The sequence below is a fragment of the Lupinus angustifolius genome, chromosome LG06 (assembly GCF_001865875.1).
Source record: "Lupinus angustifolius cultivar Tanjil chromosome LG06, LupAngTanjil_v1.0, whole genome shotgun sequence".
In the NCBI taxonomy this organism is placed as follows: Eukaryota; Viridiplantae; Streptophyta; class Magnoliopsida; order Fabales; family Fabaceae; genus Lupinus; species Lupinus angustifolius.
In genome coordinates, this window is record NC_032014.1 from 372,260 (window position 1) to 396,081 (window position 23,822).

At 37.5% G+C, this 23,822-nt stretch overlaps 4 protein-coding genes, 1 long non-coding RNA gene and 1 pseudogene across 19 annotated transcripts in view; 2 read left to right on the top strand and 4 right to left on the bottom strand.

Annotated features, from left to right (window-relative positions):
• Window positions 1-1,797, bottom strand: part of LOC109348570 (diphthamide biosynthesis protein 1) — a 2,062-nt gene extending 265 nt beyond the window's left edge. The window contains exons 1-2 of the mRNA XM_019589052.1: window positions 1,011-1,797; window positions 1-772 (exon numbers count right to left, since the gene is read on the bottom strand). Coding sequence (XP_019444597.1) covers window positions 148-772; window positions 1,011-1,771 — 1,386 coding nt within the window. The 5' untranslated portion in view covers window positions 1,772-1,797 and the 3' untranslated portion in view covers window positions 1-147. The remainder of the gene's footprint in view (window positions 773-1,010) is intronic.
• LOC109348571 (DEAD-box ATP-dependent RNA helicase 42) lies at window positions 2,600-7,688 on the bottom strand. Of its 14 annotated transcripts, XR_002107748.1 has the most exons (6): window positions 7,577-7,688; window positions 3,988-7,406; window positions 3,541-3,635; window positions 3,306-3,365; window positions 3,000-3,068; window positions 2,600-2,921 (listed from the first exon to the last, which is right to left on the bottom strand). XR_002107748.1 is itself a non-coding variant. In XM_019589056.1 (3 exons), exon 2 carries the CDS (start codon window positions 7,387-7,389, stop codon window positions 3,991-3,993), a length of 3,399 nt encoding a protein of 1,132 aa, XP_019444601.1. In that variant the 5' UTR covers window positions 7,390-7,406; window positions 7,577-7,688; the 3' UTR covers window positions 2,600-2,921; window positions 3,988-3,990. The 14 variants fall into 14 exon arrangements, 3 of the variants coding, with proteins under 3 accessions (XP_019444601.1, XP_019444600.1, XP_019444598.1); XR_002107752.1 differs by lacking the exon at window positions 3,306-3,365; XR_002107751.1 differs by lacking the exon at window positions 3,000-3,068.
• On the bottom strand, window positions 8,604-13,068 carry LOC109348572 (annotated as a pseudogene).
• Window positions 13,301-16,428, top strand: LOC109348574. The gene is made up of 6 exons (XM_019589060.1): window positions 13,301-13,560; window positions 13,640-13,861; window positions 14,471-14,637; window positions 15,283-15,364; window positions 15,495-15,563; window positions 16,098-16,428. The coding sequence occupies exons 1-6, from the start codon at window positions 13,465-13,467 to the stop codon at window positions 16,266-16,268; spliced, it is 807 nt and encodes a 268-aa protein (XP_019444605.1). The 5' UTR covers window positions 13,301-13,464; the 3' UTR covers window positions 16,269-16,428.
• Window positions 17,131-23,542, bottom strand: LOC109348573 (far upstream element-binding protein 2-like). Of its 2 annotated transcripts, none has more exons than XM_019589058.1 (8): window positions 23,243-23,542; window positions 22,629-22,954; window positions 22,389-22,469; window positions 21,793-21,978; window positions 21,589-21,690; window positions 21,425-21,496; window positions 20,931-21,047; window positions 17,131-18,605 (listed from the first exon to the last, which is right to left on the bottom strand). In XM_019589058.1, the coding sequence occupies exons 1-8, from the start codon at window positions 23,442-23,444 to the stop codon at window positions 17,337-17,339; spliced, it is 2,355 nt and encodes a 784-aa protein (XP_019444603.1). In that variant the 5' UTR covers window positions 23,445-23,542; the 3' UTR covers window positions 17,131-17,336. The 2 variants fall into 2 exon arrangements, with proteins under 2 accessions (XP_019444603.1, XP_019444602.1); XM_019589057.1 differs by having other exon boundaries at window positions 21,422-21,496.
• Window positions 19,029-19,661, top strand: LOC109348576. Its single transcript, XR_002107755.1, has 2 exons — window positions 19,029-19,498; window positions 19,537-19,661. It is a non-coding gene; the product is annotated as an uncharacterized LOC109348576 (long non-coding RNA).

A 23,822-nucleotide genomic window follows, 5' to 3' on the forward strand; every position in this document is an offset into this window, starting at 1 on the left:
CAACTACTAAGCCATGGTATTGATACTGTTTGCCCCTAAACATTTGCATTAACGTGAGAACAAGACATTAACTTATAGAGGCAAAGCTGTAAACTGTAAACTATTGACCCCACCCTTTTGGAGCGAAGGGGTATGTATAAGTTAAGACTATTGGGAAATGGGAGTATTGGCAACAGAAGATACAGAAATTTTCCTTGCAGGACGAGTCGACTTTTTCACATATGAGGAGTTCCAATCACCACCATCTTGAGCATAGTAGTCCATCGGATAATCTCCACCAAAATCTGTTGTTCCCTTTGCATCTATGCAGCTACGTTCACAGCAAGCATCACTCTTGTTGCAACAACCCGTACCATCTTCACCACCCTGCTTTGGCACCACATGCACAGTTTTCTCCCACCAACCAGGTATTAGTCCAACCACAATCTCTGCCTCAAAAGGAGTAAGTACTGGTTTCACAAAAGCATCTCCCCAATCAATTGATAATCTAGGACAAGCAACCTGAATCCAGGCATCAACAGTGTCTTCAAACAATGCAATCCTCACCGGGCTAATCTCAGACATCAAAAACACAGTATAAGTAAACCCTTTTTCTGTCATCTTCTTCTCCAATCTCTCCAAAATCTTTGGATTCCCTTGCCTACCCAAAGTCCCCAAAACAACACCCCAATTCTGAGCTTCCCTTGCTTTCAAAATCGCAATTTTCCTAGAATTTTTCATACCCACATGATCATATTCCTCTAGGAACAACTTCCCCATATATGGGTCATACCTGAAAAATATGAAAGTTTAAGAATTAAACTCCGATGCACTGTCAATGTAATTTTTTTCCACACAATCATCCAATGAAAGAAGTTTATGGATTTAATAGCCTATTTTTTTTAATAAAGTCATCCAATTAAACAGTACCACAAAAAAATATCTGTTTCTCACAATAACAATCTCAAAATCACACACATATGCATTTGGTTGATACTGTAAAAGAGTTACACTACATAGGGGATCAATACCTAAAGGCCTTAATTCCCGGATTTGCAATCATGAAAGCCTCAAGGTGAAACCTTCCATCAGCTACAAACACCAAAATAGTTTCGCCACCTTCACTTCCACCGTTATCATCAAACAAATTTAACTTAACCTTCGGCGCAGTACAACCAAGAACTTCCCCAGCCGAAAGTGGCTTCGATTGCGGTATCAAAACCCTAAACCCTAACTTCTCCAATTCAACTTTCGCAACCCTAAGTGCAGACCCAAACTGAATCGTACCAGCAAGTACAACATTCATAGCGCGTGATTCAATGTTTAACCTAACCGTATCAACGAAATGATCAACATCAATTTTGATATCAACGAAGACATAAAGACAAGGAATAGTGGTGGAATCAATCGGAACAAGGCAGCTATGACCATAGTGAATCAAAAGATCGGCGCCGAGAGCGACGGCGGAGAAGTCGTCGACGCAACACGCGCCGTAAGTGACGTCACCGAGAATGAAACATTTGGAGACGTTACCGAAGGTGGTGAAGATATCAGAGAGAATAAGAGAGTACATGAGAAGACCCTCAGGGAATTGGAGAGCGATGCGGTTAGCGCGAGTGGAGAGGACGCGCCATAGGGATTTGTGGACTTCGAAGTTGTAGTTAGAAGGGAGAATGGAAATAGCGGCATTCAGAGAAGTGTTGTTAAGGATTGAATCTGGGATTTGGTTTTTAATGAAACGTTTCGGTATTGTTTTTGTTCTTACGAGGATCTTCCCTTCCTCTAACTCCATAACCTCACTACAAATACATTACACACTGCTTTCTTTTATAGTCTTTCATAATTAGGGTTCCTCGATGCATCATCGCAATAAAGATTGATACACAATCAGTATATCATGCACTATTTATTGTTGTAGAGATTGATATTAAGATAATTCAAAATTAAGGGTAGAATATAGGAGTTAGGATCATCTCCCTTGCTAGAGAGAGAGGTAAGTGCTTCAAAAAGTAAAGAGAAATGCAACTTTAAATTACACATATGTTATTTTTATTACTATGAAATCACTATTTTACTATTAAAAACAAGTGAAAAAAATATGTATTTGTATTTTCATTAATGAAGATGATCGTTACTCAGAATATATACCACCACTAAAACTTTTTACATTATGCATTAATCTTTTTGTCTAAGCTCTCCATATTTCTCTTACTACTGCTTACTAGCTTCTTTCACAATAACATAAACCTAAATAATTTATCTAAAATTATTATAAACCATTTTAACTCAATGTCTTTAAGATATATGTACAAAATCGATGTTGTGTGTGATTGAGATATAAGATTGAATGATACTAACAACACTCTTAAATGCGCTACTAACATTATTATCTATACTTGAAGAGAAATGGTTGATCCTCTTAATAGATATATCTAAATACAAGTACTCATTCTTGAATAAGTGATTATGTAAAATTTCAAAATCAGTAAAAACAATAAAGTTACTTGTTTCTTGCACAATAAACTTATTAGTAGAAGTTGACAAAATGGCTCAATGTTTGTAGAAGCCGCAGGGAAAAGAATATAGATATGTGATTAATTATATGTTGGGTAATTAAAGAGAGATATAAATAGAAAGATAATGTAATATAAGAGTTGTATGAAAAATGTCGCCAATAATTTTCCATCCACAATTCCAAGAAATGCTTTAAGCAAAGCAACTAATATTTTATAACATTCCTATGACTTGCAATACAAATGCAGAATTGGTGAGTTCTTTCTAGTTAGGACAAGTATAAGAACCATGGGCATTGTTTTTGGTACAAGTTCTACAATCCAAACTACAGCAATCATGTCATATGCATCAAAAACCGAATCATGCGATATCCCATTACGTCTTGTTTCCCCTCCTGATATGATGATAAAAGAACTCCAAGCCGAAATCTGAAAGCGACACACGTATAATAATCAGAAGAACAAACACATAATAGTTTCATGGGTTCTAGGAGGCCAAGACTCAACTCATGCACATGGGACAATACAGGGCACAATCAAGGATTTTGAGATTTTTGCTTCAAAATCAAACAGGACCTAGATGAAACAAAGCCGCAATATTATTAGCACCTTTGACAGTCACAAAACAAGTAAAAATGGACAGAACAATTTTTCTTAGTAACAACAAAATTCCGGGTCATGGGATAGCTGCCTCAGCTCAAGATCAGCAAGTCCCGAGGCTCAACGAGCACTAATTGATGTACTTACAGATAACCAACCAACCCTGACAGGATTTGAACCACTGCCAACATAATAAAGGTGGTCTGCTCTTACCAATTGTATATTGAACAGGCAAGCATAGGCTCAAAAGGCCCACCTGCACCATAATGAATGCTGAACAAGAAAGAAAACGATCAAAAGGATGTGCCTTTAAAATTTAGTAAAAATAAAAACATCTTAATATCTACTGGTACGGTATGCAGAGAGATATTAAGAGTAGTAGTTTTATAGAGGTAAACACAGACACAGAAGAAAAGATGGGCCAGACTTTCCACATTAATACTCATACCTGTATTACAATGAATGGGTAATAAAGGCAGACAATAAGTGCAGCCTTTCCCAGACTGAGGCGCGAAACAAGTGTGTTATAGAGTCCCATTTTGCCTTCAGGTTGACAACCAAAAGTAAATTTACTCTTAGGTTGCAGAATATTTTGAGATCATAATAACAAAAAAAAAGCATCACTAACCAAATACCACCTATTCATTTCAAACACAAACCCAGAAAAGAATATATATATTAGCGTTCTGAACCTAAAGGAAATGCATAAAACCAAGTCTTATTCAGGTACCTATAATGGGAATAAGGAACAGATAAGGTAACAAAAAACACTAACTACTAAGCTGGGCAGCCATCTATTCCCTGAATAAGTACGTAACATGATGCTTTTATAATTTATAAATAGCTACTATCAATAAAACAAGCAATAATATGTTCAATTAGATCAGAATCTTACCCTTCATACAACAGAGTATTTGCCGGGTTGAGTTCCACCAGGAAGTTGCAAATTTGTGAAGTCTTCCAAAACATGCTTCAACTCTGCTTTAGCTCTCTTAACAGACTGCTCACTGGAACCCTCAATGAACAAGTACAGTTTGCGTTCTCCAGGTCCCGGGACCTTGCCAGGTTGAAAATGCTGCCCCCTAGTGGTAATTGCAGCTCCAGTCCAGTCAGAAATAGGGCCTAAAGTATCCTTGTGTGTCACTTTCCAGCGAGCATTCTGGGGGAAATCATTTATCTCCAACTCGGCCACATAATGCTCTGGCAATGCTTCAGATTGTATCTTTGCTAAGTGGTGCTGCAGGTTTATAGCAGCTAATGCTGCTCGAGCTGCCACATCATTCCCAGGCAAGACTGTTGCGGTCTGGAGACCAAGAACAGCCGACAAAGAAGGTAGCCCACCATTTGAAATTGACTGGCCCACGGAGATGGGAGTCGGCATTGCTGGAGAATTCACTTTCTGGGCAGCAAGAATCTGAGCAAGAGCCGGATGTTGTGAGATGTCACCACCTGCCTTCCTGATACCGTCATCTTCATCTTCAGAATCTGACTTGTCTTCTTCAAACCCATATTCTTTGGCTTGTGCTTTCTTTGCTGCTTTCCTCACCTCGTCTTCCTCTTCATTAAATTTAAATCCACTGCCTCCATAACCAGTTCCGTGGGCTTGCTCAAGTCCTTGATTCACTTTCGCCATAAAGCTATCAGCAAGAGCTTTCAGGTCATTGGGAACAATCTGCTCAGATAGCTCCAAGGCTTTTAACAGATCTGGTGCATATCTTGCATCTTCCTCAGAAATAAATGTAATGGCACAACCCTTTCGGCCAGCACGGCCAGTGCGCCCAACACGATGTACATAATCTTCATAGTGGTTTGGAACATCAAAATTAATGACCAAATCAAGCTCCTTGACGTCTAATCCCCTGGCAGCAATACTTGTTGCAACCAACAAATTGCAAACATTGGTTTTAAAATCAGAAATTGTTGATTCACGGTCTGTCTGATCCTTCGCCCCATGAAGAGAAAGGCATGGATAACCATGCCTGAGCAAATCCTTGAACAAAACATCACATTTCTCCTGTGAGTGAACAAATATCAAAATCTTTCCTTTCTCACACCATTCCCCCAATATTTCTAAGAGTCTAAAGAACCTCTCATTTTCCGGCCTCACCTCAACAGTCTGTGTGATGTCTTTGTTCACAACACTCCTCCCACCAACTTGTATTTCAACAGGTTTATTCAACACCTTACGAGCCAGAATTTCGACCTGGCGGGGGAAGGTAGCAGAGAAGAGAACCGTTTGACGATCGGGCCGGATATTCTGAACAATTCGTGTAATTTGAGGTTCAAATCCCATGTCAAACATTCGATCAGCCTCATCCATAACCAGATAAGTGACTCGACGCAGGTTGGTTATTTTTCCACTACTGGTGCATAGTATGTCGATCATCCTACCTGGAGTACAAACCACTATCTCAGCACCGCGTTTCAACTCACTAATTTGTTGAGCGACACCAGAACCTCCATAGACAGGCACGCACCTGATACCCATTACCTTTGAAAACTTCTTTATGTCACTGTGAATCTGTTGAACAAGCTCCCTTGTGGGGGCCATAATAAGCCCAATAGGTCCATCTCCTGCAACAACTGGTGGCTGATCCTTAATATGCCTCAACATTGGCAGAACAAAAGCAAGTGTTTTGCCGGAACCAGTTTTAGCAATGCCTATGCAGTCTCGACCACTCATGATTATTGGCAGCGCCTGAGCTTGAATTGGCATCGGCTTTTCATAGTTCATCTTCTTTATTGTCTCCAAAATTTTGCTGGTAAGTCCAGTCTGGTGCCATGATTTTACAGGCTTTGGCACATCCTTTCCATGTATCTTCAACTCCAACTGCTTCCTATATAATGCAACTTCTTCAAGAGTCATCTTCGATATCTCTTTCACTTCAATAAAAAAGTTTTTCTTGAATGGCATATAATCAATTTTCGAGTGGTCAACTATAGAAAGCTTCTCAGCTTTTGTTTTCTTCACTCTTTTCATGAACTCATCATCATCTTCATCGGATGGATCCCCCTCAAATTCAAGATCTGCATAATCTGAGTCAAACTCTTCACCGGGAATTATTCTCCCTATTGATTTATTTGAACCTTTCCTTGCCTGTCCACCACGACTTTGCTCATCCTCCTTATCCTTGGGATTCAAGTCAGCAGCTTTATCAGTAAGTGACAAGGCTGCAGCATTGTTCAGCTTTTCAACTTCAGGAAGAACCATAGAATTCATGAAAGCATCCAATGGATCGATTTCTTCATCTTCAGGAGCACCAGTATTTCCATCCTGTAAGTCGGACGCAACTGTTCCATTATCATGACTTACCACCAAATCCGTAGGTCCCTCGTCAGCAGGTTTTTCATCTTCATCTACATCCATAGCTGTGTCCTGCTTCCCAGCAGCCGGTCCTTCTTCATCATCAGATTCCCCTTCAAGGGTCCAGGTCTTTCTCGACTCAGGTTCATCAGCACTGGCTTCACCTTGCTTTTCTCTTTCTGTTTCTTCTCTCTTCCTCTTAAGCTCTTGCCACTCTTGAACTCTCCTCCGCCTCTTTTCCATTTCATCGTCCAATCTCCTTTGTTCAATCTCCATCTCCTCTTCACGGGTAGGTTTACTCTCATCATCTTTAGTACCATCCTCATCTTCACTGCTCTTCTTCCTTGGGCTAGCTTCAGTATTCTCAGTTTGCCTGTGCGACTTGCTGACAATCCTTTCCCTATCTCGCCCCTTGTAAACATCATCGTCATCTTTCCTATGCCGCTTCCTATCTCTCTCCCTCGATTCATCATCGCTGTTTTTGTTATCAACGTTCCTACGCTTCTCCCTCTCATGTCCTCTCCTCCCTTTTTCTCTTTCTATTTCCTTCTCCCTCACACGCTCCTTCCTTTCCCTCTCCCTCTCCCTCTCCCTTTCCCTTTCCCTCTCCCTTTCTCTTTCCCTCTCCCTTTCCTTCTCCCTTTCCTTCTCCCTTTCCCTCTCCCTTTCCCTTTCTTTCTCTCGTTTCTTCTCCTTAACCTTATCTCTTTCTTTTTCTCTCACCCTATCACTCCTCTCCCTTTCCTTGTCCTCCCTATCTCTTTCGACTTTCTTCTCTCGAGTTCGATCTTTATCGACATCCTTGACTCGCGTCCTTTCCTTATCCTTACGTTTCTCCCTATCTCTATCATACCTATCTTCAGAATCACTATTCTTGTCTTTCTCATGTCGCCGGCTCTCAGAATCTCTCTTATCCGCAGTACGATCTGGATCACGGTGACTCCGCTTAGAATCCCCATCTTTCCTTGACTTATGCTTCTTAACTTCATCCATTGCTTTCTCTTTATAACCTAATACGTAAGATTCACGTGTTAGTTAGTAATTGTGAAATTCAATAAACAAAAACAACAGTGCATGAATAAAACCCTAATCATAAGATATAAGAAAAAAGAGCGAATTGAAAAAAGAAAAGAACATATATGTGATGTAATGTGAAGAATGAAACGATAAAGAAGCGAACCGAAGTGTGAGAAAAGAGAGCGTCGCAAAATCACAATAAAACAATAACACACGATAACATCTCACAATCCAGTTTAGTCGCTGCATATATACTCCACTCCCATTTATAATTACAAATTATATTCAAACATCTTTTATTTCATATATTTTTTTTGGTAATGATATTTATTTCATATATATTTTTTTGGTAATGATATTTATTTCATATATCAATGTATATCTTTTTTTCTTCTCCCAGTAAATGATTGCTGACAATATAAAAAAAATTTATATTATCAGTATATATCAATACGTATTTATAAGTTAAAAGTTACTACACACAATGGCATTTCTACCCTGTATATATCAATACGTATTTCTTAGTATTTTCTTATTAACACCACCTAAAAAAATTGAAAGTGGTTTAGCCATATATATAATTGTTAAAAGAAAAAGAGAATCCTAAATAGATAATTGTTATATTATTGATAGAGAAATTTTGATATAATATAAAATTTAATAGATAATAATTGTGACTCGATAATTATAAAATTTAGTTTCAATATTGAGGAGATTTTATTTTGATTTTATTTTTTAACCTATCTATCGTCTATCTATATTAATAAGAGTATTAACACATAATTTTTTAATTAGATTCTCGAAATCTAATAGCATGACAAAATAAAAATTATATATCCTCCTATTAAGTATTTTACCTACAAAAAAGTGACATATGTCATAAAGTAATATTTTATTTATTAGTGATTGGTGATATATGTCACTTTCTTAGTACAAGACATTCCTACACAAATATTAAACCCATTAGATAGAATGACTACCAAGGAGGATATCTTCATATATCTTCTCTTCTTAGTTAGTCCATTGTTATTTCTTAAATATTATGATTATTATTTGATATGTAACAAATTTGAAAAAATATATACTGTACTACCAAAGTAAAATGTTTATATATTGTTGTAACATCATTTTCGTGTATTGATAATTGTATATCACATGGTCTTGCCTTGAGGAAACCAAGATCTGGGAAATGTGCACTTAAACTAATTCATTTACATTGTATTTATCAAATTACAGTATGAAATTGAGTCTATACTTACTCATCCTTAAAATGCTAAAAACCAATTGAAACATGAATGACATACCCTACCACTGTAACATTATTCTTCTCCTATATAATAACAATGTACATGACCTATGAATTTCTCTTAACACCAGTATTCAACAGCAGCATTACTAGCTTGTTTATGCTGTGGCCTATTAATCTTCTCCTCAAGTAATCTACTGAACACTAACTTCACTGGTATGCAAGTTACAGTAGTGAGTCCAGAGACTTCTGCTTTAACCAACCTATCCAGTAATGGCTGCTTTTTACTAAGATTTTGTTCAATCCATAATGAGGATAGAGTTTTAGTTTTCTGGCTAGATGACAAGCTCACTTTCGTCGGCACCTTTTTCAAGGATTTCTTGTCAATTAATAGTGAATGACTGTTAAGGCTACTCTTCCTTGAAAGGCTTGCTTTATGACCGGAACTCCTGTTATTTAATTTCTTATATCCAAATTTTCTCTCTTCATCTAATGAAAAATCTGCATCAGCTTCAGCACGGGGACGAGGAACACGAAAATTTGCTGTTCTCCTTGCGGTCCTCCAAGCAGGTGGATTCACACTACTTCCCTCGAAGCCAATCCCATCATTACCAAAGTCATCAATTGCAGAAAACAGAATATCAGATGAACCATCCTTAAGGACTCCAATTTGGATTGAGTGCCCTATTATTGCCTTCCCATCTAACTTACTCATGAGCGAAACGATTGGAACGGGCTGTTTTCGATAACTTGCTTGAATTTTCAAGTCTACATCTACCAGCATCGACCTCATCCTCTCATCAAAATGATAACGATCACCACATACTGGAGGAAACCCTTTAATATCCCAATACCTTCTCAAAGGAGGTTGATCCTCCCAGGGCCAATCATCCCAATCAACACCATGGTGAATTTTAATCTGACTTTTCGATACTGCTCTAGAAGTTAGGTATTCATCTTCCAATCCAAACATTTGGTAGGTGTCAAAAGCATCACCAAAATCATTTCTATAGTAACACAAATCACGGTCAGATCTCTTGTGGCTCAAATGACTTCTTTGTCTTACAACATCTACTCCATATAAATCACCTTTCCCATCAGAAGCACCCACGGACCTCTTTAGATTACGATTGTTCCTTTTTCCTTTAAATTGCCATTTGTATACAGCTTCATTACATGTTATAGGGTCACTAGGATAAAAGTGAGGCATGTCACCGGAAATTGCCAACTCATCATGCTCATCGCTGCTAGTGCTTTCTTCTTCAACATCATCATGATCCTGACAAGTTTCTGCAGTTTCAGTAAACATCAGAAGGTATAAAAACAATGATGTGGTATAGAACAAAAACTATAAGCCTGAGACAACACAAAAAATGGTTCAAAACAAAGAGACTCAATAGGAGTACAAGAATAATCTCACCCCATAACATAATGTAAGGAATTCTAATAAGAGGAAATAAGAATAAATCAGTACCATACAATTCAAATTTTATTAACATATACAAAATCCTATCTATGGAGTCCCTGAAATTCTGACATGTGTACATCACAATTCACAAGTTACTCAGAGGGGGTGAGGAGGTAACGATACAGCATTACTAAAACCACACAAAATAGCCAAACCCAAATATACAATTTTCACATTTACTAGGGTATCCTCACAGAGGAATGAACCCTCAATATTGTTTTTTCTTATCAAGTGGTCCAAATGAAAATGAGAGATAGACTCAAAGATTTCACATTTGACCTGTCATGACATTTATTCTTTAAGGTTTTGAGCACACATGTAAACAGAAGTTTAATAGGAGAAAAGGACCTAAAAATGACATAATTATACTCTCAGGGCGCATAGGCTGGTGGTTGGTTCACAAATTTTAAAAACTCGGAATAAGATTTAGCCAGCCAAAACTTTTTTAGAGGAGCTTGACAAATCTTTTGTTGATTTCATTGGAATAAAAAGGAAGAAGGATGGTGAATTTGGTAGGCTGAATTCTAAGCCATTTATTTTTAGGTACATTATTCTAAGCCATTTGTCAATACATAGCCCCTACTCAAAGTTATAAAAAAAAGTAAGGAGATATGCAAGAAAGTAAAAGGAAGAATGTCAACTTTGGCATACAGAAATGATTTCAATATCCACGCAATATGCAGCAAGAAAAAAACTAATACTGCCATGAAAAATATGATTGTGACAGACGTAAACTAATTCAAATAAACACATGTTGGTAGAATGTAGAGCACTAGGATCAACAATCCTAAGTAGTCAATTCTCAATTCCCGATCCCAAAGCATCAAAACCAATAAAAAAAATGGGAAAGCTGGATAACGTACAATGGGATGGCCAGGGTAGGGATGTTTTCGTTTTTCCTTTTCAAGTGGTGGCATAAAATAAGGATAGCACAAAAGAAGAAAGGTAGAAACTACACCTGAAAATATTGCCATTTCTTCATCCTTGTCCAGTTCTGTCTCAGAAGAATTGGTTTTGGAATCATTAGAAAATGTTTCAGAAGAATCAGATTCAACATCATCCATAAAAGCAGATTCACTCTCTTCAGCCAAAGAATTGTGATAAGGATACTCCCCTCCGGGTATGGATGATGACATCTCAACATGGGATAGAGTCTCTTTGTAATCCAGAGAATCACTGGACTCTGCTGGCAAATACACACATCTGCTTCTCTTTGCTCGGCAAGCTACATCTAATTGTGGTTCTCCCGAAAACAGAATCAGAGTCAGGTTAAGGACCCAATTTTCACTAGTTTAAATAAATACAAAGATAATTGCCATTTATTAATATTCCTCACTCAAATCCTCATTTAGTATTTCTTTAGTCTAAATTTTGTACCACTAACTAGAATTCTAATTTACTCAAAGACCACCAACTGCAAGTTTTTTTATCAATAAAGAGGTCATCAATTGCAACATCTTAGTAACTATCATAATCTTAATTTTGTAAGAGTCTTGTGTAGGATGTTGTATGTGATATTGATTTTTATTTTTTATCTTTACCCAGTGTTTAAGTAGTGCAACTATACCCTTCTTAAACAAATGATCTAAAGTTGGTTGAATCAAAAGCAATACCTAATTTTTCTTGCTTCTTCAACATTTGCCTCTCAAGCTGGAGAGCATGAAGAATAGCATCTTCTCGGCGTGCATATTTCTCTCTTTTCTTTAACGGCATACCCTGGGTAGACTCCACCCTTTCAATACACCCATCAAACTCACCACAGCGGAATAGTTTCACACGCTTGGATTTCTCCAAATTGTACCAATCCCTATGAAGAAATAGCAATTAATCAACAAAGCTACTAATAACTGTTAAGAATGTTGATACATTAGTGCATCTGATAAGCACATCATGAATCAAACGATGTCATAATACTTATCTGTTTCAAAAGGTTGCACAACAACAACGACAACTATTCCCACTAGGTGCAGCCAGCTACATGGATCAAACGATGTCATACTATTTATCTGTTTTTCTTGCTATCCCCTAGCCACTAGAAATTTGACTAAACTCCATCCTATATACTCTCCTTATTGAGGCTTTCCTATAGGCCTCCTCCACGCATACCCAAACTACCTAGGCGACATTCTACCATTTTTTCTACAATAAATGTTACACCAACTTTCTCGCCAACTCTGAATCACGGATACGTTGAACACCCTTACGTGTTGATATCGGAAACGTATCCTTGAACGTATCGTATCCTATATTTTAGAAAAAATGTGTGTCGGTATATCTGATATGTATCGTATCCGACACACGTATCCGTATCCGTGCTTCATAGCTCGCCAATGCAAATTCATTCTTACTCATACCGTGTCTAGCGCGTCAGCTCATCTCATTCCTACTACTATTAGCTTACTTTCTGATTGGTTTATCATATATTCGGCATTCTCACGTGTATCGAACTGAATCGAAACGATATATGAATCATTGAAATAAAATTATCAGAAAAATAAAAAAGAAAAAGAACTTACACGCTGGCATGTTCCCTACCGAGAAGCTTAACGGGAGTTCCAGAGCGAGGAGAAGTGAGATGAGAAGTGGAGAGTTCATCGGAGGCGAGTATTTGACCTGGCCACCACGAACCGTTTCTTCTTCGGACCCATACAATGGATCCAACACCGCAATCCAGTGCTGGAGAATAACTCTCCATCTTCTCTTTCACTACTCTCCCTTTTCCTTTCTCTCTCGGTGGTGGTGGTGGTGGTGGTGGTGGTGGATCAGCCACCGTGAAGAATAGCGATTCGCGGAGGAGGATGGGGTAACCGTCGTCGAAAGTGTTGGATTGTCGGATAAGTGGGAAATGGGTTAGGGCCCAACGTTGCATTCAGATTTGGGGGAATTTCATTTTTAGGGTTTTGGATTCAATTTTGAATGAATATTAGTTGAAATTACATCACACAATATGAGAGAGTTTGATATTTCCACTAAACTTTTATATATATATATATATTGTCATTATAAAAAATTATATATTATTATTATTCATTTCTAAAATAAAGGTTATGCAATTCATAAGAAATATAAATTAAAAAAAAACCATTCAAATATTTGGTGAACTGCATGCATTACGGTGAAAGCACCTGTCTATGTTTGTTTTAGACCATTGGGTGAGAGTATTTGGTGTCTTAGTCTCCACCACTAAACCAAACCTTATCTCTCTTTTCAACAAAAATAAATAAACTATTTCCTTTCAACACCAACTTCACCAAAACCATAGTAGTTTTGATCAAACAAAAACTCATTTTGCTGTGTATTGAGAAAGTGGTTGTTCAGAGTTGAGTTTATAAGAACCATGTCAACTGTTGTTGCAGCAAGTTCCTCCTCTTCATGTTGTGCCACTTTCACCACTAGGACCACACATTCCAATGCACTCATTCCTCAATCACAGGTTTCATTTTTTGCTTATTCATATTACAATTTAGAATCTCTTATTTACTTCTATGTACTTATATTGTATCTGCATGCAGAAAACATGTTTACAAGGTCTCTCACTTCATGAAGCTAAAAGGGGTGTCTCACATTCCTTCATTGCTGTTAGTGACAATAACAATGGTGGTTCTTTCATTGCTAGAAGGAGGTTTGATATCACAGCAAGAGCTGCTGGTGCTTCAAAGACAATTGAAGCTGAGGTTGATAAGCCACTTGGTCTCACATTGGGTCAAAAATCCAGTGGTGGTGTTGTCATCACGGTTAGTATTATTAGTAAAGAGTAAATCATCCATTTAGTTCTCAAAAGATTGTAGTGTTGCAACATTGTTTTGGTCACAGATTAAGTCCTTAATAGATGTAAAATAGTGTCAAACTGTTGAACTATTAGGTGACTTAAGTCCTTACTGTTGGAAAGTAAGTCTCACATCGCCTATCTCATTGTCTCGGGAATGGTTTAAATAGTTGTTGGGCTACTCCTCTCATAGCCAATTGGTTTTGAGATAGAACCTTAACATGGTATCAGAGCTAGAGCCCAACTTCTTTTCGGTTGTCATGGGCCAAAAGATGGTATTTAGTTATGGGTCAAAGGTAACCCTTGGCCTGGTCCAGCAGGCTTATGTGGAGGGGGTACTTGAAAAGTACGTCTCACATCGTAACCTTAACACTTACATTACAAGTAGCAATGTTGTGACATATTTTAAATATGTAAAGACAAGAAACTTTCAAAGAGCTATGTGATGATACCATAACCTTTCAAGGATTGAATTAAGGGTTAATAAATTATTCAATGCAACATTGTAAAGTTTGAGGGGGTGATTGCAATTTAGAAAAGAGGATTTAAGTTGATGGATACTAGTTATCTTGTTTAGGCTGTTGAAGGTGGTGGGAATGCAGCGAAAGCAGGGTTAAAAGCCGGCGATCAAGTCCTTTACACTAGCAGTTTCTTTGGAGATGAATTATGGCCCGCGGATAAGCTTGGATTCACTAAAACCGCTATCCAAGCAAAGCCAGACTCTGTCTACTTTGTTGTCAGCAGGTTCTCTTTATCTCCTTTTGCTATCGACCTTTGTTCCGATTTCTTAATTGCATTCTTTCTCTCTGACACTGGTCATTCTATTTTTTATTTCTTTTGTTCTGGGGGGATGTTGATTATTGGTAAAAGATGGAACTTTAATAGAAATGTAAGCCAGACAGTGGAATGTTTCTCATAGCAAAAGCATGTTAAGTGCCGAGTATTTGCATTTGTATCAATCATAGGTCCGTCTTGGTTTCGACGATGTAATTATGAACAATCAGATGATACTTAAACACTCATGGTTGGTATTTTTACTCCATCTTTTACATATAATTCACAATGGTCAAGATAAGCATCTTAATTTGAATCGAGGTCCATGTTCTGTGTTAGTTATGATTAAATAAATGGTACTACACAAATTTTGGGAAAGAAAAAGTATATATGCTACATAATAAGGATGTGATTTGATAAATTTAAGATTCATAGGATTGACAGTGTTGCTCTATTTCCGAAATCAATATTAAGGATACGAAATACGATAGTTCAATATCACAGATGAGAATCTTGCATACAGGAGAATAAATCATTACTGATGTTCATGTGATCATGCCAGCTATTAAATTAATTACTTAACAGCAGAAACATCTTCATGTTTTTGTTATGAAGAGGTGCTGAAGTAGATGTTAAAAGGCTTCCGAAGCGTCCGGCTCCACCTCGCTTTGGAAGAAAATTGACCGAGGCTCAAAAGGTAAGAATCATTTCGAAGTTACTTCCGTTTCTGCATACCTCTATTTACTTGTATTTATTTATCGTATTGGTTCCAGATGATGTTTATGTCCATTCACATTCAATGGTTAATAAAGTGTTCCACCATGCAGGCTAGAGCTACTCACATTTGCCTTGATTGTGGGTTCATATACACCTTACCGAAGCCTTTTGATGAGCAGGTAAGGGCACTATATATATATGTGTGTGTGTGTTTATTTGTCCCCTCGTCCTCCTGGTGCAGACGGTTTTTTAAAAGATGGGATACCTTTTATTTTAAATTCATTATGATATTGTATCTGCATTTTCCCCTTGAATCCAATGGTTTTCATTGTCTCTTCAGTGTACCTGCAGTATTCAAAGCATCATTTGCTAGACTTAGATCATTGTGTTATTTACTATCTTCTGTGCTTTACAACTTGCCAGTGATTTATTGATAACGGTAGTAAAATCCAACTTTCATATCTCCAACTAAAAAAAGATGCATGATTCAGTTTCAAATCTTGTCCCGGTAGACTTACTTCTGGATAGATGATATTATTTGAAGTTAGATTTTTCAACACGCTGACTATTTCGGAAAATGTTCATCTCAATCATTGTTGTTTCTAAAGCTAGTCTCTTTGATCAAGGAAAAGGACTATAGAATAGATGTGAAAAGTGATAGAATATCGTTACTCGATTGTTTTTGTCATTTTCGTTTATTTTATGGTTTGTAGCCGGACACATATGGATGCCCCCAATGTCAAGCACCTAAGAAGAGATTTGCTGAATATGATGTTAACACTGGAAAAGCTATTGGTGGGGGTTTGCCTCCTATTGGAGTTATTATAGGACTTGTGGCTGGTTTAGGTGCAATTGGAGCATTGCTTACTTATGGTCTTCAGTAACACTTTTATTTTTATGTTTTTCTGTCCTCCAGAGTTGTCTCAATCTGAGATTTGTATCTAAGAAACTCTTTCCATGTTCATGTGAAAGTAGAAGCTTAATGTATGAGAGCAAATATATACTGCAATAACAATAACAATCAAACAACTATATTTGTGTTCTCAGCAAATATATTTCCTTTGAAATGATTTACATAGGCAAGATTTGACACAGTAATGGAACTATTCCATATGTTCTGGTTATCAGTGGGTTATAGCTGATCAGTTAGAATTATGTCACTGGCCTTTCACCTTCTTTTGCATTTTCTTAACAATGCTTCACTAAATTCATCATATTTTTGCCCAAGGTTATCAATAATATTGTTATAGATATGTGTGTCTAAAGAGATTCCACTGTCTCTATAAAGCCCAACAACCTCACTATACACTAACGAGTTAAGTTGAAATCCCTTTCTTTTCATCTCATTGATCATTAAACAAGTATTTTCCAACCTTCTGGCACTAACATAGTAATCCAGAAAGATCTCATGTTTCTTGGGTCCTCCCAATGACTGAATCATCCATTTCCATCAAAACCATACTTGAAAGTACCAAGAGGCCTTTCCTCAATAAAAGCCAGTGTTGTAAAGATTCAATTTTGGTTTAAACCATCCAAGTGCCTGACCAATAACAATCAGGGAATAGAAGTGAAGACAAATGGAACCGAAGGAAAAAACTACGAAAAACCCATGGTTTGGTTTTCAGTGTTTGCCGCTATATTTGACTGCAAAGCAAGCCATTTTCTTATGAGATTAGTTTAGGTGGTCAATCATAGCAAGAGATTAGTTTCTCATCAATTATCCAGTAAAAACATTTATTGGGAAGAGGCAAACCAAAAAACCAACTCACCTTAGATTTACTTGAAACCATAGCATTTGAGTTACTCAACTTGGGGAAAAATAGATTTCATGGTGCTCATAAATTCAAGACAGTAGAGATTAAAAGATAATACTCCAAAGAAAGTTTACAGTGAAAGAAACCATCATACTAGAAATAGCTAATACTATGATTTGGTCTTAAAATAAAATAACATCATCGAGGAGCACCATATGCTTGAGTAGAGTCATATTGGGGGTAAGCTGCAGCAGGCTGAGATGATACAGTATTGACATATGCAGTTGGGGCACTTGCTTGTACAGCTGCATAACCTGCTGCTGATTGCGGGTTAGGCTGTTCATACCCAGTTTGAGCAGGAGCAGGTTGGACATAACCTTGCTGCCCACTTGGTGCTGCACTGTATGCTGGTGCAGTGCCACTGCTATAAGCCGGATCTTGGGGCACAGCTTGGTAGACACTACCTGCATTGTTAGGAGCTGGCTGCTCAGGGTAACCTTGCTGTGAAGATGGGTATGACCCGTAACCAGTAGGACCCGCTTGCGGATAACTAGCTGTTGGCTGGACACCTGGTTGACCATAACTTTGCTGGGCATAAACTTGGCCAGATGCAGGTGGTGGGAGATTGTAGCTATCTGTCGTAACTGGTGCTGACCCATAAGTAGGATATGCTGCTTGCTGTGGTGCAGAGGATGCATATGGGTATGGCTGTTGTGTTTGCATATGCGCACCATATGATTGGGCAGGAGCAGAACTTTGATATGGAATATCCCCTGGTTGAGTAGCTCTAGGGTGACCAGAAGATTGGGGAGGCTGTCCCTGTGATGGCATGCCATAGTATGGCTTCCCATACTGCTGCGGTGCAGCATAATTAGGTTGAACACCAGGCTGTGGATGTGTTGGTTGTGAATTTACATGACCTCCATAGGGATGTTGAGCTGGAGCATGATTATCAAACTTTGATTCACCATATCCTTGTCCATAGCCGTGTTGAGGATGGCCTGTCTGAGTATTATAAGGTGCCTGTTGACCATAATCCTGGCCTTGTGGCTGTCCATAATTGTAATTTGCCTGAGCTGGTGATGGTCCCACAGAAGGGACAGGGGAAGGTCCAACACCATGTGGGGGGATGGGATGCTGGGTGGGCGGTGGAGCATCATGGCCACCTTGTCCTCCATAGTAGTCATAACCACCATTGTGTGAAGGTGGACCCTGCATACTGTGCTGAGGCCTTTGCTCCCAACCAGAACCATAGCCGCTTCTAGGAGCCATTTGTTGAGGATAATTTCCATACGCTGGAGGTGCATATGGTTGATTCTGAGCAGGATATGTGCCGCGATGTTGGTAATCATATGCTGTTAGGTGGCCATAATGAGAACCTCGTTGACCCCATTGAGGTGGGCCACCAGGTCCACGGGGTGGGCGGTAAGCTTGCTGGCCAAAACCACCAGTTGATGGCCTGACAGGCTATTCAAGCAAAACATGAGGAAGAAGTCAGTAAACATGAAGTTTTCTTAATCAGAATATTATGATAAGTATAAGTAGAACTCAGTGGCAAGATGCTGCTTTAATAGTCCCATTATTTATTATAGAATTGTATAATAATTTTCACACAGCTGAGTCAACCTCAGCAGCAAATTTTCATTCCAATTTGTCATTAAAAGATGTACTCCACCGAAAAATAAATAAAAGAATTTGCTTGGCTTAAAGTCAAAGGGATTACATTCACCATTTGCATTATCATAAAATATGCAGTGTCATCAGAACATTTATAATGGTAAGAGCAGAAACAGTATATATAAAGTTATGAACAGGCATAATAACATATAAAGGGCTGTCAGTAATGCAATATACATACTTTTAAAGCATGTCGCCTCATATTGAGCTCAACCTAGTGGCGAATCAACTAAACACTATACAAATAAACAATGGCATATGTTTGATGGTGTCTTGGAGAAAAAAGATCTCACCTCAGCAAAGAAGGGGGTAAAGGAAGGAGCCTGACAATGCCAGAGCAAAACTAAAAATGCACAACAAGCTAAATTTGAATCTATATTCAACATGTTATCACATTCTATAAAAAATATGGTTAAAACAGGATAGCATGCAAAACTGAATAACAAATACCAAGTAGATATAGAGGGGAGTGACAATTGTATTCAATAAAACTAAATACAGAATCCCAGAAGAGAATAAAATTTCATGTTAACTGAATACTGAAAGATTAAGCATGATAGCCTTCAACTATGTCACCAAGATTGACAGAAGCACATCTGAGCATTCAATATATACAAAACCAATTTAGCACCAACATAACATTTATCTAATGTGCTAGTCCTTTCAACCAAGAGTATCATCAGGTCAAAAGATTAGAGCAGGTAAGTTACACTAATCCAAGATCACATGACTACTACAGCAAATTAATTTCCCAACCTTGATGCACCCCAAATGATATTAACTACTTATTTAAGATTTTCAGAGCAGAACTGGATTTATATACAGATGAATACAACTCCGACAAAAATCAAGTATCAGATGTCATGGCATCAGCAGGTATTACGCCTTCCAACATGTCTCATGCAAATCACATAGCAACTCTATTTGAGCACCAAGGCCAGTACAATATAGTCTCACTGAATCATGATTTTTAACTTAAGTCTTGAAGCAATCTTACCAACCATCAAACATCCTGCAATCCAGGGTTTTAATGCTTGCCACCTCTCTTCAATGGATGAGAGTGATTATGTTGTCTATGCTACATCAAGCAAGCAATGCTGACCCCTGGGTAAAGGCAATAGCCAAATCTGCAATTTTTAAAGCCAACCAATTCGAAATTGGCACCTTCAACATAAATAAATCATTGCAACTGACATTGCAGTTTTTCATATACGATCTTCCTATAATTTAATTGACCTTGGCAAGGATTATTGATCAATTTCCACAATCACGGACACTTTCAGCTGACCTATCTCCTATGGCAACAATTGATACAACACTTCCAAACATGAATCATACAGGCATCGAAGACATGTATAGTTCCCTGAACATAATCATGTTTTGTGTGGCTTCCACAAAAACTATGGTGAAGCAGCACTGAATCAAAACCGGACATACAAATATGAACTTTTTGTCTGTGGAATCCCTATTTCACATGCACGAAACTGGAAATGTATAGCAACCTATTTTAAATGGATTCATGTATAAAAGTAAACATTCTTGAGTATTTCACACGTTTTTCGCACTACAGTTTCAGATAAAGTGATTAATAGACTTCCTAATAATAGAAAAATTCCCAAAATCAGTCACCAATATCAAATCTGAACTAGTAATGTGTTCTTTCAATCTGGAGCAATACATAGCATCCTGCTGCAAGGTACTTCCAGTAGTTTCGTACAAACACAATTTTTAGTAATAAGAATCAAGAACTACAAGACTCTACCAGCAACATATGATGTAAGTTAATTATCCAATAACTCCGTATTGAACATGATCTTTATAAGCATCAGTTTCCCACTTAAGGAAAAGAAAAGCAACATATTGGCACAATTATGGCTCTGTATGTAGTATACAAGATAAACAACGCTTCTCTCCATGGCAACAAAAATTTAAATGCAAGGCAAATTCAACAAGACCAAACTAATCCATGCATCATATATTCATATCTTAAAATATGACAAGAATATCACAAAATAGAAAAGGATAACATTAAATTACACACTGCAAAAAATTACTAATAATGTCAGAAACACAAACGCAAATCATTCTCAGGAAAAGGTTTAGAGTCAAACAAACCTGACTCATGACTTCTTTTATCATTTCTTGTGCAAATTCAATTTGCCTTTTGTCACCGGTAATTTGGACAGTTCTTTCTTTAGAATTATCTCCTTCTGGAAGATGTTGAGGAATCAACTGAAAAAGGGGGAAAACAGATTCCATATGTCAAATCCAAAAAAGATGACAGGGAGAAGGTCTACAAGAATTTAATCCTACAACCATCAATAAACTCTATCTCTAAAGCCTCAATGCCTCAGTAATGTCTTCCATAAGATTGAAGAAACGAGAGTATGCAACTCAGTAAGCCACAAAACACCTAAGCAGCTCTCTTATTTAAACAAATAACCAAATTGCATAAACACATAACTAGATGTCGTTATTATTGAATTGAAAAGATTCATAAAAGCTAAAAATTCGCAGTTAGTCCTTTCCCAACAAAGATCTCATCTGGACCACACATGTTTAATACAAAAAGGGAAGGAAACAAGTTTGTGGTAAACGATAACAACTACCTGGATGCGTGCACCAGACTTGATCTGCAGACTCTTAATTGTTTCCCCACCTCTTCCTATGATTAATCCAACCTGTATAAAACAAACTTATGTGACTAAAGGTTGGAACATACAATAACACATGAAATAAAATAAAAAATGAATATATAATATCATTTTATCACCTTTTCATTAGGAACTTGTATCTGAATTTGTTCAGAGCCCACGGTAGCTTGGGCAGGAGAGAGGCCTCGTGCTACAAGTGCAGGAGATCCCCCAGCATCAGCCTGTAGAAGCTCAAAAATGATATTTCCCCAAAAATGTAAGAATAAAAACAATACATAAAAGGGAGAAAGGGACTGGGACAAAGATTGGATATCATATCTGACCTCTGCAATTACAGCATTCATTAGCTTTTCTGCCTTTTCTATACTTTCCAAACTTCCTATTAGTTCCACAGGCCTTGTTGCAGATTGGGGGTCAGCATCCACATCCCTCGTGATCTGAATCTTTGCACCAGAATTGTACTGCAGATATCTTATAGTATCTCCAGCCTTTCCAATAAGTACACCGACCTGCAAATGAATAGAATACATATCTATCAGGAAAATTGCTTTCTTGAATACATCTATCAAAATAATTGTGGATGTTGGTGTCTATAGTTAAGTTCCTTATTGCAGCCCATGAGCAATTACTCAATTGTGGCACTAAAATGTTGATTTTGACAAAATGCATAGCAATGGCTTAGTTTTCGTATGCAGAAACTAAGATGGGTGTACGTCCAGCAGATATTGGACAATAAATTGATAGTTTCATACTAGGTATGAAAAATAAGCAAACTACATGTGGTGACAAAGAAATATCAAGAGTGCATCTTGTTAATCAACTATAAAATGTCCAGAGGTACCCACAATAACAAATTATCATATTTCTATATAACATAAATAAGTTGAATTTATGTAGCTACATAAGAAAATTGAAATACCTTATTGCTAGGAACCTCAATTTTCCGTGTAATTGTCTCAGCTCCAGATGTAGGTTGCTGTGGGTCAGAAGAAGCATCTTGCTGAAAGCAAGTAGAATAAATCCAAGGAAATAAAACAGATAATGTATATATCCAAACAAAAATGGGGTTAGAAGTAAGAACATAGAGAAAGTTTTGGTATTTAAAACATAATATGTTTTTTTTTGGGGGGGGGGGGGCTCAGCTTCCTAATCAACACACCTTATGGGGAAAGTCCACAGTATCCGGAACAACCTCAACAGAATCGGGTTGCTTATCTCCAGCAGGAGCATCTTGCTTTGTTGAATCCTTAAATGGTTCTTCAGCTTCTTTAGAGGGTTCCTCGGCAGCATTTTCCTGAACAGCATCCTCATTAACAGGAGGTTCAATAGAATCAGCTGGTTCGGCAACTTTACTAGCAATTTCTTCATTAGTGACTTCCTCCGATGGACCATTGGATATTGGTTGAGCATCCACTAATACAACATTTTCCTTTGCTTCATTCACAGGCTCGTGAACCTCCTCGTCTTGATGCCCATTTGCATTATCTGTTAACCCCAAATACAACACATCAAAAATATGAAATTTTATATCAAAACATTTGGTACACACTGGTTAAAATTGATTTATCACTATCACAAAGCACAAAGCATCAACACCAAATTTTATCCTCACAATAAAAGTAAATCGTAACAACACTTTTTTCTACTTTCTCATCAAACATAAAAAAAACACTTCTACCCACCAATTAGAATCAAATTGTATATGCTCTAGATGCAGAATAAAACCATGATAACACGATAACTATGGCATACAATGGCAAGATTATACGGTACCTAGGTCATCAATACGAGGTCGTTTGTTTTCGGTCTCATCGGAAGCGGTGACATCAGCGTTGTCGTCAGTGTCTTCTTCTTTAGGTTCAGAATCGGGATTAGAATCAGTGTTAGGTTCAAGATCTTGGATCTTGCGCTTGTTATCAGAAGGAAGAGGAGTGGTAACGGTAACAGCGGGTGCAACAACTTCTTCCTCCGCCATGTGTGTGAAGTGAATGAAAATGGATTATGAAATCAGATTTTAGGGTTACACGGCCTATAACTGCAGGTCATTGCCCTCGCTAATGGGCTTTTTGCATCCATCCAAGAACAAAAAAAAATATATTAACATAATGCATAATCTCGGAAAAAAGTAATATTAAATCCTCCTACTTTGGATTTAATTTTTGTGTGTGGATATATCAAAAAAATTGTACTTAATGTTGTCATTTGTAATTTGTAATGACACGTAATAATTGTAATAAAAAAATTAGTTTACGAAATTAGTATCTTTGTAAATGTGATATTTAATTTATAACAACTAACGTATCACAAATAATTTTTGTTTGCCGACCTATATTCTTATTTTATAATATTAAGT

What these genes read in the sequence shown, in the direction of transcription:
- LOC109348574 (XM_019589060.1), top strand. Translation starts at nt 13,465, where the DNA reads ATGTCAACTGTTGTTGCAGCAAGTTCCTCCTCTTCATGTTGTGCCACT. An exon ending in CACTCATTCCTCAATCACAG is followed by an intron (nt 13,561 to 13,639) that starts GTTTCATTTTTT and finishes ATCTGCATGCAG; the next exon opens with AAAACATGTTTACAAGGTCT. An exon ending in GTGGTGGTGTTGTCATCACG is followed by an intron (nt 13,862 to 14,470) that starts GTTAGTATTATT and finishes TATCTTGTTTAG; the next exon opens with GCTGTTGAAGGTGGTGGGAA.
- LOC109348573 (XM_019589057.1), bottom strand. Translation starts at nt 23,444, where the DNA reads ATGGCGGAGGAAGAAGTTGTTGCACCCGCTGTTACCGTTACCACTCCT. An exon ending in CTGGTGCACGCATCCAGGTA is followed by an intron (nt 21,048 to 21,421) that starts GTTGTTATCGTT and finishes CCCCTTTTTCAG; the next exon opens with TTGATTCCTCAACATCTTCC. An exon ending in TAAAAGAAGTCATGAGTCAG is followed by an intron (nt 18,606 to 20,930) that starts GTTTGTTTGACT and finishes TTGCTTGAATAG; the next exon opens with CCTGTCAGGCCATCAACTGG.
- LOC109348571 (XM_019589056.1), bottom strand. Translation starts at nt 7,389, where the DNA reads ATGGATGAAGTTAAGAAGCATAAGTCAAGGAAAGATGGGGATTCTAAG.